The sequence below is a fragment of the Schistocerca serialis genome, chromosome 4, assembly GCF_023864345.2.
Source record: "Schistocerca serialis cubense isolate TAMUIC-IGC-003099 chromosome 4, iqSchSeri2.2, whole genome shotgun sequence".
NCBI lineage: Eukaryota > Metazoa > Arthropoda > Insecta > Orthoptera > Acrididae > Schistocerca > Schistocerca serialis.
The window spans coordinates 538,077,221-538,090,296 of record NC_064641.1 but is presented as its reverse complement, the minus strand read 5'-3'; the positions used below and the strand labels follow the sequence as shown (position 1 = coordinate 538,090,296).

General features: G+C 36.3%; 1 protein-coding gene across 2 annotated transcripts in view; it reads left to right on the top strand.

Annotated features, from left to right (window-relative positions):
- LOC126475257 (ubiquitin carboxyl-terminal hydrolase 10-like) overlaps positions 1-12,530 on the top strand; it is a 141,482-nt gene extending 128,952 nt beyond the window's left edge. For both annotated transcript variants that reach the window (XM_050102971.1, XM_050102970.1), the window contains one exon: positions 8,918-12,530. In XM_050102971.1, coding sequence (XP_049958928.1) covers positions 8,918-9,156 — 239 coding nt within the window. In that variant the 3' untranslated portion in view covers positions 9,157-12,530. The remainder of the gene's footprint in view (positions 1-8,917) is intronic.
- Positions 12,531-13,076: the final 546 nt, after the last annotated feature.

The following is a 13,076-nucleotide window of genomic DNA, read 5'->3' as shown; positions in this document are numbered from 1 at the left end:
AAATCAACTTACAACTTCAAGTGATAATGTCTCCTCTTCCACAACCCAATGGAAAATCTACAACTAAATGAAACACAGTGCACCTGCAAATGCTTGACTATCAAGAAACCCAACGTTCAACCACTGTGCCCACACAAAATTAACAGACAGGAGAAACCAATCTCAGAATTCTGTTAATTGTAGCCTCAACTGCTACTACCCAAAAAATTTGGTTCTGCCACAAATTTATCTTCTGCTTATCCCTCCACACGATGAGCTTAAATTCTACCCAAATTGGAGAAACAATTTCTTTCTCCCACAAGCCCATATTATTTTCAGGGTATCTACTTAAATGACTTAAGAGTTGCTTTGAACTCTCCCAAGTCTAAGCCCTGTAGCTGCCTAACTTATTGCGATCCGATCCTATCATTGCAACTTGCTTATAAGACCAACTAAAATTCTTTAAGGGACAAGCGAAGAACCAATTACAGCGAACAAATGTCATGTTAATTCTCTCTTCAACAATAGGGGTTTCTTCTTAGTGGCCACTGGCGTAATGTTCTAGAGGCTAGTACTCCGTAGTGTAATCTTTGCCACATGCTGCGCTCTGCAATTGGCTGAGCGCAGTAAACTCACTAACTTGACTAGGATCTGCTTTTCATGTACATTTTAATACACACACTTAAGAAAACTTTACAAACTCCCAGTTCTTAAAAAAAGTCAACTATGGTAATAAGTTGAGGTGATAACATTTGGTAATGTGCTGTAAATGTGGCACATTGCAGAGATATGAAGGTTATCTCTGTGTTAGAGCAAGGATACACCTTGGCTGATTGAGAGACCCAGCATAAATTTTAACTTGGTTATGTTCAGTAAATTGAATTCATCATTTTTTTTTTTTTCTATCAGCACACATTCCTTTGTGTTTTAGATGAGCTTTCTTATGACATTGTGGTTACTTCCAAGCAAGGATATGTAGTTGGCTGCTTAATAGTTTTCCCACATAACATACTAAGAATTCGTCTATCGCTAGAATTCAGCATCTCCATTGTGGAGTTTTATGTGATCTTGATGGCTCTGATTAGCAGATCAGATGTGTTGATATGAAGACTGAACTTCATTATGTTGTTGGAGGCTAAGAAGCAGCAGACAGGAACATGTGGAAAATTATACATAAATTTATAGTGGTGTACCTATTTAAAATAGAGCAGGAGCAACTATTTTGCTAAGTGAGACATGGAGGAGCAGAACAACAGCTTACAGTTGGGTAAATGAAAGAATTGTAACAAGCATTGTTTAATATAGCTGCAGGATGTATGATGATTATATCAGTGTATGCCCCCGAAGGAGGACAAGTAGTGAACCTGATGAATTTTACAAGAGCCTGCAAAATGTCATAGATTCCATGAATAAGAGTTACTATATTGCCATAGGAAGAGAGAGAAATGCTAGAACAGGATGACAGTCCATTTGACCTTATTGGAATACATAGAGAAACAGCAATTAATCAGAATGGGGGGAAAAATGTTATGAGACTTTGTGAACTTTAATTCATTGTGAATTGAAAATATCTAATTTAAAATAGAGATATTACATATTTACCAGGGCATCCCTCAGATGTAGATCAGTAACTATTTATTAGCAAAAGAAAATTATTCCATGATGCGAGAGTGGTGAGAGGAACAGGTATGAACTCAGACCATTCCCAAGTAAGAGAGAGTTATGTATAAAACTAGATAGGCAAGAACAGCACACCAAAAGAAAGCTTCAAATGAAATAATATGGAAAACTGATTTATTAGGAAATCCTGGCATCAGTCATATATAAGATTATATGCAGGAAAGGAATCTCAGTACAAACATTGAATTAGACTGGTAGAAACCAACTCAGATGATTGGAAAGGTAGCTTAGCAAACCCAGTGGAAAACAAATAAATACAAGCAAAAAGTGACTTACTATTTGGAATAAAGAATTAAAAAACAGCCGATGGAAGAAGGAGCTATAATTACAATGGTTCATGACAAAAATTCCTCAGATAGTGGAAGATTATGAAACACACAGAAAGGAACAAAGAAATTAATAAGAGCTGCACATGATAAAAAACCAAGAAGAATGGGATGTGGCAAGTTTACATCCTCTACATAGAGAATACTGGATGAATTTCTGTAAAAAATTTGTGGCCCGAATAAGAGCAATAGGAGAACAAGGAAGCAGAAGAAATGAAAAGATGTCTTTCAGAATTCTGTACAATGGAATTTAAGAAACTTCAGGAGATATTACAAAGCTGTCAAAACTAAATTGCCCTGGAAACCATAAACAGCTAAGTACAAGTTTATAAAACGCTAGCAGCAAAGGAAACAGGGGCCTGGCGAAAGTCTTTATCAAATGCCACCTTAACAACTTATGTGTACCTAACCTACCCCAATTGTCCAATCAGCGAAAGGGGACCTACAGTTTAATGTTGAATCCATGCAACTGCTGTTCCGGAAGTGAAAGCCAGGTTAAAAAGAAGCCTGAAAAACCTGTGGTCTGTCAGAGATTTGATCTTGTGACTCCTTGATTCCAGGTGCACACTTCACAGCTAGATCACCAGGCTAAACATGTAGATTAATAATTCATTTATAAGTTTTGATGAGTAAGTTTTTGAGTACCAAAACATGTGATGTGTATGGCTGTATCTTTTGATTGCATTGACTTAGAGGCTTAAATTATGTGTACCCAGGGGCCATAGACCTTGGTTTTTGACATAAATTGATACCTGTACTCATTCCTGAGAAAAAGGGAGTTTTAAAAGTGTTCTGTGATGTAATTACAAGTTAACAATTTTTTGATTTTCCCCCCCTTTACTTGTACTGTTAAATCTTGATTGTTGCCAAATTTTATGATTCCAGATAAATGGAAAGTATCATGTAGGTTTTGATGAGTGAGTTAGCAAATTTTAAAATGGTGGTATAAATACCTGTATATTTACATTGCACTGGCTTAGAAGCTGAAATTTTTCACATCATCAAGAGACCATAGAACTTAGTATGTGACAAAAATTTCAAAATGATACCTCTACCTGTTCTTCAGAGAAAGAGGTTTCAACAGACGGACGACAGATGGTCAATGGTTTTCACAGATGGACAGCAAAGTGATCTAATAAGGGTTCTGTTTCTACTAATTGACATACTAAATCCCCCCCAAAAAAGAAGGAATAAAATTTAAAAACTTAATGGACTATAGTAAATCTTTTGATACTGTGCTCAAAGAAAAACAATGGGATATTATGGAAAAAAGTGGAATACCACTGCACCTTGATTGAAGTTGTCCGAAGTATATATAATCGCAGATAACTATAAAGTTAGAATCTGGAAATATTAATAAAAGGATTAGACAAGGTTTTAAAATTGCACTGATATTCTTTAAATTCATATTTAGGCGAGGGAATGGAAAGAATGCATTATGAAATTTAATATAGAGGTCTCTTCAAGGAAATAAATTTGATCAAAACTTTTATGTTTGCCCACTACCAGATTCTGTCATATGATTCGTAAAAGATAGTCACGCAAGTCAAGACGCAGACAGTGATTGCAGTGTTGCTGGTTCCAAGTGACAGTTGGGGTATGCATGCATATGTGCTGTGCAATTGAATAAAGCACAAATCCTGCAAATTATGTCTTTGGCTTATTATGTATAATTTGTCGCTTACCCCGACAATCGGTGATGACAACAAATGGAATAGAAATTCATTAAATAAGCGTGATCACATTTATAATGCTTGGATTGACTATGACGTTCACAGTGGAGAGCTCAGAACATTACTGAAAGCTCATTGGCTGTTGGTGAATGTTTGATGTAAATGTGCAGAACAAGCGTAAACTTGACCGTCGTTGTTCCTGACTCCAAATATAGTTGCGGGTAATGAAGATAACTTACTATATGAACTGCAGTAAACACAATTTAAGCTTATTGACAAATAAAACCAAGTCCATTTCATTGCAGGTTTCTTTACCTTTAAGAAATAACCCATGGTCTAGAGGTAGCATCTTCGATTAGTAATCAAAACGTCCTTGGTCCTGGGTTCGAAACCCACCATTGCTTAAATTTTTATTAATTATCAGCACTTGGTGACTGAAGACTTCCAGCATAAGAAGTCACCCCCCCCCCCCCCCCCCTCCACCCTCCTGCCAACGGCCATGCCAAAGAGGGCGGAGGAGCAGACAGAGGTTCAGGACACACTCTTGTTCTTGGGGTGGGAAACTTCCCCTAAAGGGGCGAAGAATCAGCAATGATCAATGGCATGAGGATGCAGAAGGCAATGGAAGCCACTGCATTAAAGACACACATTGTGTATCCACAGGACATGTGGCCTGTAATTGAAAAACTATCATGATGATATCTCCATTTGCAAACGATTCCGGAATAGACCACCATTCGGATCTCTGGGAAGGGACTGCCAAAGGGAAGGTGACTATGAGAAAAAGGTTGAATAATCAACGAAAGGATAATGTTCTAAGAGTCAGGGCATTGAATGTTGGAAGCATGAGTGTGGGAGGGAAGCTAGAAAATCTGAAAAGGGAAATGCAGAGGCTCAGTCTAGATACAGTAATGGAATGGAAAGAAGACAAGGATTTCTGGTCAACAGCAGCAGAAAATGGTATAAAGGGACTTGTGTTCATCACGAAGAGGAACGTAGGGCAGAGAGTGTGTTACTGTGAACAGTTCAGTGATAGGGTTGTTCTTATCAGAATCGACAACAATAGTTCAGATGTACATGCCGACATGGCAAGCTGAATCTGAAGAGAGAGATGGAGTATATGAGGGTATTGAAAGGGTAATAAAGAATTTAAAGGAATATGAAAACCTAATAGCCATTGAGGATTAGAATGCAGTTGTAGGGAAGGAGAAGAAGAATAGGTTACAGGAGAATATGAATGTGGGACAAGAAATGAGAGAGGAGAAAGATTTAGTTCTACAATAAATTTCAGCGAGTAATAGCAATTATGCTGTTCAAGAATCATAAGTGGAGGTGGTATACTTCAAAAAGGCTGGGTGATATGGAAAGATTTTATTTAGTGTACATCATGGTCAGACAGAGATCCAAAATCAGATATGGATTGCAAGGCGTACCCAGGAGCAAATATTGACCCATATCGGGGAGGAAGAGTAGGTTGAAGTTAAAGAGATTAGTCAGCAAGAATCAATACGCAAAGAAGAGCGGTACAGAAGTACTAAGGAATTATGGGATACACTTGAAGTTCTCTAAGGCTATTGGATACAGCAATAAGGAATAGCTCAGTAGGCAGTACAGTTGAAGAGAAATGGGCATCTCTAAAAAGGGTAATCACACGAGTTGGAAAGAAAAACGTAGGTACAAAGAAGGCAACTGCGAAGAAACCAAGGGTAACAGAAGACACACTTCAGTTCATTGATGAGAGAAGTAAGTACAAAGATGTTCAGGGAAATTCAGGAATACGGAAACACAAGTCGTTGAGGAGTAAAATAAATAGGAAGTGTAGGGAAACTTAAGGCAAAATGGCTGCCAGTGGAATGAGCAGTCTGAAGTATAGAATGTTGAATGAGAGTAAATCAAAGAAAGGCTAAAGTAATGAGGAGTAGGCCTACCAGAGATGAGAACACCAAGAAACTTATCAGGATTTATGATCTTGAAGAAAAAAAAAATTCTACTACCTAGGCCTCAAAATAACCAATGGACAGGGCAAGGGCATCAAAAGCAGACTAGCACTGGTAAAAAGGGCATTCCTTACCAAGAGAAGTCTACTAGTAACAAACATAGGCCTTAATTCGAGGAAGAAATTTCTGAGAACGTATGTATGGAGCACAGCATTGCATGGTAGTGAAAGATGGACTTTGGGAAAACTGGAATGGAAGAGAATAGAAGCGTTTGAGATGTGGTGCTGCAAAAGAATGTTGACAGTTAGGTGGACTGATAAGGTAAGTTATGAGGCGGTTCAACCCATAACAGAGAGGAAAGGAATATGTGGACAAACCCTCTAACAAGAAGGGACACTATGATAAGAGAGCTGTAGAGGTCAAAAACTGTAGAGGAAGACAGAGATTGGAATACATCGAGAAAATAATTGAGCACGTTGGTTGCCAATACTGCTCTGAGAGGCTGGCACAGGAGAGGAATTTGTGGCGAGCAACATCAAACCAGTCAGAGGACTGATGACTCAAAAAAATGTAAACTCATATCAGGAAACAAAATTATTGAACAAGGTAACACTTTAATTAACGTTTTTGGTCTGTTACTTATTACATGTTGGCATAGTGGATATTGAAAAAAGATTGAGAGATTCATTATGATGTGTGTGGCACCATCAAAAGAAAGTGCAGGTGAAAAGTACAAAAGGACACCATGCCAAAATTTTCTAGAGTTATGACAAAATCTTTTGGACTGTATGAAAGTGGAGTTTAAACTCTAGAATCTGTTTAAACTCTAGAATCTGTAGTAGAATTCAAGCAGCTGAGGTGAGATTTCTGAGAACAGTCTAGGACCGAGTAACAAGAAGAGCCAGCTTAAAAGATTAGACCATCTGAAAGAATGTAGGTATTTAAGTGAAGAGGAATACAGACAAAAATTAAAGAACCTGTAGGAAGAATGGGTTATCAGTGTATTCCAAAACAAAACAACTGCTACAATACACCCCTAAAGGAAGAAGTAACATTGATTAACTCAAGAAAGACGAAATGGACCAAAGAGGAGGGGACTCTCCCATTTGTACCAACTTCAGGAGAATGTATCAAACAGAAAACCTTGTCCTGAACATACTCTTGTTACCTACACAGAAGCAGTATAAAGAGGTGTCATTCTGTTGAGTACCAAGACGTCTGAATTTGCAGTATCAAGATTGCGCTTATAACAGCCAAGAAATCTTGTAATGAGATATTAGTGATATCCTGCCAGGTCCCCATACAGTAAGACTTCTCACTGGGGAGGACAGTTATGGGTATGTGGGAAGAGAGTGGCTGGAAACTAATGGATGTAAGTTGTGACTTTTAAACCAGCCACCTTCCATCTAGTTACTCAGATGAAACAAAAACATTTTAGCTCGGTTCTAAGTAGGGCACTGTTGTAACCTCCTGTGTGACGAAGAGCACACATGTGGCATTACTGTAACAGTGGAGCCTGTCCTGACTTGAAAGCATTAAATGGTTTGGCTGGAGATACACAGCCTATTTGAAGTGATGACTGAGTGAGTGTAGCAGTGATTAAAAAAAAAGTTGAGGAATTTGGTCTTATCCCCACATTGTTGGAAACTGATTTTAACAATTGAGTGGCAGACTGTCCCATGTTTTTACGTTAATATAAGCCAGCCATGAATATCAGGGGAGAGTTTTGGTGCTCTTATCCAAGTATTTAATTCACAAATTAAAACTACCACAATTTTATTTCAGTGTGAGAAGATTCTTCAATATGTTGGGGTGTCATGCAAACTATCATTCATGTATTTATTCTCTATTTTAGTTCACCCTTTGTGAACAATATTAATTTTTTTTTAAAGTGACCTTTATGCATACCTGTACAATATACTTTCCGATCCTGAGACTGTATTGAGTCATCCAGTGTTGGCAATGGTTGGGGTCTGCTCTCCCTACATGGCTTGCTCAGAGGGCAAAATTTTAAGTTATCTGACATTGGCAAAAAAACCACTTTTTTATATTTCCATGGTACTCACCACTGTAACATTATTTGGAACTTCATGAATACATACATGTATTTTCAGCAAGGTGCTGATAACCAAGTCATTGAGCATTTAAATACTAATGAGTTTTGGTTTAAAAATTCATGGGTTTAACTTCAGATTTTATTTTGGTACACTCATAATATTTTGTGATCTTTATGCAATATTAAGTTCTTTAATGGCATATGTAGGGGCTCATAATATATTCATTCTCATGATATGATTTTTGGGGTTTGGACAAAACACTATGTAGTGTAGGAACATGATTGGCTTCAGAAGCAGCCTTGCTTGGACACTGACAGAAAAATCTTTATGTATAGGCTTCAGATATGCTAGAAGCATACTCTTATTTGCATTCACCTGATTTTCAAGATTTTTAATAGTATCACCCTTATGAATGTTTTGCTCCTGTTTCACTGACATTTTGATGGCAATGTTCCTCTTCTTAGTGGTAACAAGGTTCTTCAGTGTATCCTTATTTCACACAGTAAGTTTTGTGTTTTACTTTTGTATGTAGTGGGCAGTTTCTCAGTTTGTACACTGGCATTAAAAACACCTGGCAGATTTTCAGCTTTTATTACAAATGCAGCAACTGAGTGGACACTGGAAATTTTTGCATGTTGAGAGTATCCGGCAGGATGTTAGGTCACCAAATAATTGCGAAAAGATCAGAGGAGTAGCATATGTGAACAAAAATGAAATGATAATATTGAAAGAACACAGGATTAAAGGAAAGGATAAAAATGTTAGGATCTGTGGGGTTATGGAAAACATTAGCAAGAAAGAGGGAGGAAACACCAGCTGTAGCTGTAGCACATCAAATAAGCGAAAGAAGCGGATAGAGAACAGCAAAGCCCTAGTATTGGTGTGCAAGAGGAGGAACAGACAAGGTGCAAAAAGAAAGTAATAAGTATCACAAAGAAATCTGGTGAAGCAAAAGTGTGTTTTGTAAGGAGATGAGGAGGATAGGAATCATGTAACATGAAACTATCTTTTATATTCCATGAGCCTGCATTATTGCCTGACCTCATTTTGCTGCCATGTATGAAGTGTTGACATATTGTTCGAGTATATTGAACACGCCTTATACTTGACCTCCTTTCATGCTTTTCTCCCTGTCTAAAGGTCTTTGTTTGCACTTCATGTTGTTAAATTTGTAACACTCTCCATTACACACACACACACACACACACACACACACACACACACACACACACAATATTTTCACTAATAGACCATTTTTGTTTCAGTTGTTTACCACGACGGAAAGGAGGCAACAAAAGGTCATTATGTAACAGATGTATTCCACGTTGGCTATGGAAGTTGGGTACGTTACGATGACAGCTCTGTGAAAGCTGTTCAGGAAGTACAAATGCTGCATCCACGGAGTCCAAGAGTTCCATACCTTCTGTATTATCGCCGCTGTGACACTATTGGTCCTAGTACTGGCGCTCCATCTACTGTTAATTCCGCAGATAGGGCAAGATAGAATGTGCTCTTTGCAGGGAGGATGTGTGATATTTTCCCTGCATATACTAAATGCTGCACCTACTGCTCATAAAATAACTACACTACTGCTCAGCACTGTACCCACTACAGTTCTCTATTAGGAGATCTTGAGACTCAGAGTGATCCTTCATTACCGAAAATGACTCGTTTCTAAGGCTACTATGCTCCTTGACGATATATATGTAAGCAGTTAGGAAAATTGCTTGTGCCTTAGCCTAACAGAAGTTATAGTGTTGCACACTAAGAATCAGTTGAATGCTCTTCCATATTCCTTGTAGTAAAAATTCTTCATAGGAGTCTTTTAAGAAACATTTAGACTCTGTAAGTATGTTTGAATTGTGTGAATAACACTTTTGGATAATGTTATCTTTGGTTCCCATTTGATAATTGTGCAAACTGTGTTGTCTTGTGTACAATAATTCTGTTCTTGAAGAATGTGACCTCTGTGATTCTGCATATGGTAATTCTGTGGGGCTGTGGTTGATTATCTTGTTCTTAATTGCCTTAAATAGCCATTAATACAAACTTATTTATTATATCAACATTCAAAATTGAGATGAGACTGGCACATTTGTGTGTGGTTTTTTTCCCCCCCCAGTGATTATAATGTGGGGTAACTGTGAACTGATTAGAAAAATTGGATCTCCCGTTCACTTTCCCCTTCATTGTTTGTTGCTTTTTTTCATTGCAGCATTATAAACAAAACAATACATATTTAAAAACAAAGTTATTCATGTGAATCTACAGTGTTCGTGATTTTGTGTTATACTTAATATTCACTACATGCAGCCTAGACTGCTGGAAGGCTAGTGATATGCTTGCTATTTCTGTCTTCTTCTGTTTGTGCTGTATCAGCAATAAACTAGTAATCTGTTGCCTAAAATACATTTAGAATTCATGGACAGGTAACTATATTGTTTGAATCTCTTGCAATCTCAGTAATTTCATACTCTTGACAGTGAAACCTCTTTGACACTGTTTTAAATTTCAACTCTGATTTTCTTAGTTCAATTTATGTTAACTGTAATTCTTATTTCTGCACATTGTTCATGTGAGACACCAAACAGTCATTTAGTTTCACATTTTGTGTTCCAAATAAAGCTTTTGTTCACAACCTCAGTTAATAAGCAACTTAATACAATGCTCGTCATGCACTGTAATCTTCTTGTAAATAGTTTATATACTATTGTTTATAAATTTTATAGTGTTTCTTGTATCTTACTGTTATATAATTGTTTTTGCTCTCCCAGCCTTTTTTCCTTCTGTAACACAACTGTATGTAATGGGTTGCACTTCTTTGTCAATATCATTGTGAAAACAATTGTTGTGAGGAAGCAGTTCAAACATTTTACATAATATCAACACACTATACATATTCTGTTCATTGTTTATTTGTGGAAAATGGCATATTTATAAATTTTCATTTATCAAGTGTGTAATTTGATTTATGGTGTTACAAATAATTGAGTGACATTTTTTAATGTTCGTGTGGTGGGTGAAGTTTGAGGTTGACTTAACTTTTTATTATGAGGACTTCCTGCTAACAGTGGCAGGTAGAATGTTTTTATGATCAAGTATTTGTAAATATGTAAATAATATGTTGCTACAAAAGTTACTTTACGAGTAAGTCAAGGGTGTAAGTGAGAATAGGGTAACAAAATGCTTCTTTGTTTGTTCTTCCTCACGAGTTTATTTTTTACTTTTTACCGCTGTTACCTGATCATAACTCAAGGTGTAGATATAGTATAACCAGTAATGTTCCTGATATAACCAGATCAGAAAAGTGCCGATTCACTTGAGTTGAAAGTGAAACATGGAAAAGTGCACTTAATATATATAGTTTCCTAAATGTAAATAAATCCATGTAAGCTTTTACATGAGGGTATTTATTCCATCTTCTGTGAAAGAATGGAAGTACAATATATATAACACCTTGCCTATCATAGTTTCGTTGTTATAATAGTGCAGTTGTTGGAATGACAACAGGAATGCGTTTTTTTATACAAAATTATGAATGATACAATTAAAAAAGGTAATGGCTTATGACTGATATGTAATAATATAAAGTGAAAATGTAAATGTCATTAACAGATGATACATTTTATAAATTAATTACCTCTGAATAACTGTATAAGTTTAAAAAAGCTTTAAGCTATATGATACGAAACTACAAGTCAGTAGACTTGCAATGTTGAAATTAAAACTTTTTACTTACAATGTTAATGATGTATATTAATAAAATTGTTGCCATTTATATCTACAGCCGAATATAAAAAGAAGAAAAAATATTTTAAGAGGTTGTATGGTTAAAGGGAGAGAGTGCTATGAGTGATAGTGGTTTGCAATGTGCACTTAACACTGTGCCTGAAAAGGAAGTATTTGTTCAGATCAACTTTTTATAACTTTTCCGCCATAGTGTTTATTTTACATTTTTACAGGATGGTTTTGCTTAGTAGTTGTTTGAAGTATGGACTTAAGTATAGTAAAGCTTTGTCAGAGATCTTAATGGGGCTCTTCCCTAGGTTGATAGCACTGATTTAAAAATTTTGAAGGAGAAACTAGCTTTCAGAAATTACATCCTGGTAACAATACAAACATGACTCTGTCTTTAGTTACAGTGATTTTAAAAAACAAAATGTGCATCTTCATCCAAATACATCTGCTCAAGCAGTCTTGAATTCTGTAGTTTAATTTTTTGTGCACACATTTTTTTCTACAAGAACTTGTTCATAAGCAAATATTTTTCCAAGCAGTGAATTTTATAAGGAAATATTTATGGGTTTATATAAATTTTTTCAAGTAGAGGAGGTTTCTTTGCTACAAGATTTGCTGTGTGATACGTATGTTAGCAGTTTCAATGAAACTCCACATCTGTGATATTGTAATAGTAATGCATTTGAATGGTTTGGGAGGATTATACGTAATTAATCAGTAACATAAGTTGAGGGGGGGGGGCTTTTTGTGACTTTAAATTTACTTTCATATTAGACCATCATTTGGGTTTGTGTGGGTGGGAAATGCTTTAAATTTTTTCCCCTCCACTAACTTCTGTTATTGTCTGCATTAGTTTTATAGCTTTTAAACTTGCTAAAGGCCTGTATCTCAGAATTTAGTTATTGGTTTGTGATCTTAGTATTTAAATTGTGTGGTTCACAACGGTAGCACAAATAGTCAGAATAATGATGTATATATTGCTGCTGGCTTTTAAGGAGTTGTTGCTGAAATTGGTTTTTCTCAGAACAGTCCCTCCATTTATGAGTAAATATAGGATTATTGTTTGCAGTTGTTAAAATTTATTTCGTGTACATTTGTGCATAGATCCTTCCCATGTTAATAAAATGACTGAACCTTTAATATTGTTTATTTCATTTTTCATCCTGCTGAAGTCTCTCTCTCTCTCTCTCTCTCTCTCTCTCTCTCTCTCTCTCTCTCTCTCTCTCTCTGTGTGTGTGTGTGTGTGTGTGTGTGTGTGTGTGTGTGTGTGTGTGTGTGTGTGTGTGTGTGTTATCAATGCATCCATGACACTAAACAAGATAGATTTCTGAGAATGAGAGAAACAATAATAGGAATTAGTGTACTGATGCAGCAGTGTCATAATAAAATACAAAATAATCCACTAAAGGAGGATGCCCTGTGAATTTTCAGTATCAGTTAAACGTATTATCTAGTCTATGCTGCTGCTTTGTGTTTACATGAAATTCAGATTGATCAGTCTCCTTATGTTTTCCTCATATTATGTAATTACCTCCTCAACCAATTCTTAGTCTTTTCCCAGTACTAATATCTTCCATTGCCAGATTAGTTTTCAGATGCCTTAGTTTTTCCAGTCTTTCAAGTTATGGCTCTCTGAAATTTTTCATCACTATCTGAGATGTAATACTGTTTTATTTTGCACTTTTT